The 4979-nt window shown below is 41.0% G+C and overlaps 1 protein-coding gene across 1 annotated transcript; it reads right to left on the bottom strand.

The window, feature by feature from the left end:
- Positions 1 to 1883: 1883 nt before the first annotated feature.
- Positions 1884 to 2791, bottom strand: LOC143687823 (homeobox protein NANOG-like). The gene is given in 2 exon segments (XM_077165181.1): positions 1884 to 2752; positions 2755 to 2791. Coding segments are annotated over 2 exon segments (906 nt in total).
- Positions 2792 to 4979: the final 2188 nt, after the last annotated feature.

The raw sequence follows: 4979 nt of genomic DNA on the forward strand, positions 1-4979 counted from the left end.
TCTCTCTGTTTGAATTTCATTCTGCTTATAAGGGTCCCCACTTTAGGATTAAGACACATAGGATTAAGAGCCATCAGATTGAAGTGGGCCACACCTTCTCATCAAAAGGTCCTTCTTACAGTGGGTTCACACCTGTGGGAGTGGATTAAATTTAAGAACATGTTTTTTGAGGGTGCATACAGCCTCAAACCACCACATGTGACAATATAGATAATCTTGAAGACATCATATTGAGTGAACTAAATCAGACACAAAAGGACAGTTATGATATGATTCTACTTAAATGAAATATCTAGAATGGGTGGATTCCTGGAGAAAAAAGGTAGATTAGAGGTTTCCAGTGGGGGAGGATAGGCAGAATAGGAAGCTATTGCTTAATAGGTATAGAGTTTCTGTTTGGGGTGATGGAAAAGATTGGGTAAGGGATGGTGGTGATAGTAGCACAACATTGTAAAAGTAATAATGTCATTGAATTGTAAACTTAAAAATGGTTCAACCTTGAGTAGGGCATGAGATTTTGTAGGTTTGTCCAGAGTGATGCCCTGATAAATCCCAGAGTGATTTGTACATTGGGTAAAAAAGTATTTGCAAAGTCCCCTTGGGGGAATGGCGAGAAAGGGAGAAAATTCAACTTTCCCACATGGAGAATTCCTGATATTTTCACAAGAAGTGGAGACAAACAAAGCAATAGGCAGAGCCCTCAGTCTTGAGGTTTGTTCATATGAAACTTAACCCCGCAAAAGATAGGCTAAGCCTACTTAAAGTTAGGCCTAAGTGTCACCCCCAGAGAACGCAACAAGCAAACTCATCGCCCTCCCCCTCTCTACATGGGACATGACTCCCAGGGGTGTGGACCTTCCTGGTAATGTGGGACAGAAATCCTAGAATGAGCGGGGACTCAACATCAAAGGATTGAGAAAACCTTCTTGACCAAAAGGGGGAAGAGCGAAATGAGACAAAGTGTCAATGGCTGACAGATTCCAGACAGAGTCGAGAGGTTATCCTGGAGGTTATTCTTATGTATTATATAGATATCACCTTTTTAGTTAAGATGTAATGGAGAGGCTGGACGGAACTGCCTGAATATGTAGAGCTGTATTTCAGTAACCATGTTTCTTGAAGATGAGTGTATAATGATAAAGCTTTCACAATGTGACTGTGTGATTGTGAAAACCTTGTCTCTGATGCTCCTTTTATCTACCTTATTGACAGATGAGTAAAATATATGGATTAAAAATAAATAAATAATAGGGGGAACAAATGTTAAAATAAATTTAGTGGATTGAAATGCTGATGATCGGTGAGGGGTAGGGGTAGGGGGTATGTTATGTAAGAATTTTTTTCTTTTTTCTTTTTGTTTCTTTTTTTTAAAGATATATTTTATTTACCTGTAAAATGTATAAATCAACTAGGCAAACTGCTGTATTACCATGATGCAAAAACAAAACTTTTATCAACAAATATAGTAATGAACAAATTGGAGGTAGTGTAGGGAAATCAGTGAAGCAGGATCATGATAGCTTAACCCTTCCATCTGAACAATTCAGTGAAGCCTCCCAAATCCCATGAGTACTCCAGCACACATCTTATTTTTCTTCCTATTCTTGAGGCTAAATCCTAAAGACAGCCAAACTATTATATTCTAGTTCTCTAGTCAGACAACTCATATTTAATGTTGCCCAAAACAGTCAAGGCAATCTGGACTGTTGCTGAGTTTTTGAAACCTGATTAGACTCATACCACCTACAAGCATCCCCCAATTACCCAAGGAAAACCAGGATAAAGTCAGATACACAGCTCTCAAGTCAATTCTGGAAGGAAGGATGTAATGCAGCCTGTGCCCAGATTGAGATTGTATCATATCCCCATCTTCACCCTTATCTTCATACGTCTTCAGGCTGGGCATTCATGGAGTAATTTGGTGGGAACAAATCCATGTTGTGTGGGGTATTGAAATATTTAACAGTTTCCTGTATTGCGTTGTGGCTTTCCCCAGCACTTCCCAAGGTGGCTTCCAAATCACTGGTGGGAGAATTTTGCTGGAATTGGACCTGAGGCTGCAGGGATTCCTCTCCACTGTTCTGGAACTGATTATTCCAGGCTTGGGCATACCACGTCTGGCTGTTCCAGGAATGGTTGCTCCAAGATTGGCTGTTCCAGGAATGACTGCTCCAAGTCGGGTTGTTCCAGGTCTGGTTGCTCCACATTGGAAAGTTACCAGAAGTGTTCGCCAAGCACCCCTGGGGATGGGAAGAGTAGAGTCCCGGGTGTTCTGTCGGTGCTGAGCCCTTCTGGGCCAAACTGTTGCCATTCTTTGACCAGTCGGTGTTTTTCTGCCACCTTTTACATTTCATTCTCTGGTTCTGGAACCAGGTCTTAACCTGTTTGTAGCTGAGGTCCAGAATGTTGGAAAGTTCTTGCATTTGCTGGAGGCTGAGGTATTTCTGTCTTTGAAATCTATCATTGAGTATACACAGCTGGGCCTGAGAGAACACGGCTCTGATCTTCTGTTTCTTGACCTGGCCCTCATCCTTCTTCCCTGGACTCTTCTTCTCGGAAGCAGGCAGTTTGGCTTTGGGACTGGTGGAAGAGTCGGGGCTATCCTGAATAAGCAGATCCATGGAAGAAGGAAGAGGAGAGACTGTCTCTGACTGGTGCACCTCAGCAGATGACATTTGCAGGGACGCATAATTCTCTTCAGCCTCATAAATCTCAGGCATTGGTGAAGACTTGCTAGAACCATCTGTTTCGGGCAAGGAAGGCTTTGGGGAGAAGCTAGATCTACACTCATGTTGTTGAGTAGGAGGAGAAAAAAAATTCAAACACTTAGACAGTAAGAGGAAGGCTTAAAAGACTATTTGGGTGGAAGATCTTAGAAAAATTTGAAGGTCTATAGGGAAGAAAGTATTAAAAGCCTGAGACGAGGGGCACCCCCTCCACAATACCAATAGTCAAAGAGCCCAATGCAGCAGGAGATCTCTTTTTGTTTCTTTTTCTGGATTGATGCAAATGTTCTGAGAGGTGACCGTGGTGATGAATATACAACCGTGTAATGATATTGTGAATTATTGCTTATATACCAAGAATGGAATGATCATATGGTAAGAATGTTCATGCTTCCATGTTGTTGTGTTTACAAAAAAATGGCTCAAGTGTCAGGTTTTATCTATATTTTACTATAATAAAATTTAAAATAAGGAAATATCCTAGAACAAACTTATAAAAGGAGAAAACAGGCTTAAACCCCTTCAGGTTAAAAGGAGTAGATTGCAGATATCCTTGACACTGCCTTCCCCTGTGTGTTCCTGGAAATGGCATACTCAAATTATGAAAGCAGTGAAAAGAATGTCTTTGAGAAGGAATTATAGGAAGAATATGTGATAATCACTTTCGTTCCAATGAAAGAGGAACCTCAAGAGGAGCATCAAAGCGAACCAAGCACTTCCACTGCAGAAGTTAAAGTCTAGGAAAAGGGATAAAGTTCCTCTAACGAATGAGCAATTCAAAGCTTGCTCAAAACCTAAAATACCAGTGCTTCCCTTGCCAACAATTTAGCCTCCAATTAATAAGGTACACCGGGACACTTTGCAGAAGTGGTGCCAACATTTTAATTTGAGTACCAATGGCCCAAAAATAGAGGTTTATCTGAGACTCCAGCAACGTACTTACCCTGAGCAAAAACAGGATATTCCTGACACGCCGCGGAAGGCCAAGTTGCAATCACACTTGAAGAATTGCAAGACGATGACCAAGACAGGAAAGGGCCAGAAAAGGGAGAGAGAAGAAATGACTAAAAGAATTGAAGTGATAACTTCAGCTCAGGAGGCAATACTGGCATCGTAGACAGGAATTGCTGCAAGAGCCGTTCCACCTAAGACCGAACTCATGCCCCATGCCTACTTCTGTTGAGACTTTTTGCTGCAAGCCTCTGGTGTCAGATGGCATGTGGTCCATGGCACAGTTCTCCCTGCAGACATGAAGGGTTGGGTTCCCCTACAGGGCCACGCAGGGCAGGCCTGGGTATCTGACACTCCCAAGAGGATGATCTCTCTCTTTCTGTTACCAGCCTGCACTTTCGCATCCTCAGACGTAGAACACAATATGTTGTGCCCTGAATGTGTGAAGAGGGGCAAGATATTAATGAAAGATTAATTCTAATGGGGAAGGAGATGCTATCTGCTTTGAACACACCACCACCTCTGTTTTTGGATGGACAATATACTAATAAACAATAAATGACTGAGCGTCCATTGCTAAATTGACTTGCCTCTTGATGATTGATTTGCTGTGTCCTAACCATCAGCAATACTGCCTGCTTTCTTGAGTAAAAATGCGAATTTCTGGATTCTGCACTTTGGGGTTGTCAAAAAGTGACTGCTACTGCTGCTTTTTATGAACTTTGTTTAGGAAGAGGTTTTTCCCATCCACTCCAATTAAAATGTTCCTCTTTGTATTGGTTCCATATAAATCATTGCTGGAGGAGAGTTCCATTATAGAAAAAGTATCAGTAAATATTTTAACATTGTGTGTAGCTATATAGAATATGTTTTTGCTACTTTAAAAATTTGTATATGTGTATAATATATTCATGATATTCAAAAAGTATTTGGGGATATAGAGTGAAATATTTCCCTTTGTAATATTGACACAGCTAGCTTGGTTAATGATATTGCATGTGTATTTGTACAATGAAATTTTTACACGTGGATTCGCTGTTGAATAAAATTCCTACAGGTGGAATTGCTGAGTGAAAAAAAAAAGAATAAATGAATGACAGGCATCAGCAAGCCAAAAGAGAAGTAAGTTTGGGGGGGCAGAGTTGGAGGGTCCTCCCAGGGTCCCTAAAATCTCAAGTGACTTCTGCCTTAAAATCAGCCTGATTATACTAGTATATGGTTTGGGTTATGTTATTAGCTATTCCCTATTAAGATGCAAATGTGGAGGTGAGGGGAGATGAATTTCACAAGCTATTTTGCCTT

This window comes from Tamandua tetradactyla, chromosome 1 (assembly GCF_023851605.1).
Source record: "Tamandua tetradactyla isolate mTamTet1 chromosome 1, mTamTet1.pri, whole genome shotgun sequence".
Taxonomy (NCBI): domain Eukaryota; kingdom Metazoa; phylum Chordata; class Mammalia; order Pilosa; family Myrmecophagidae; genus Tamandua; species Tamandua tetradactyla.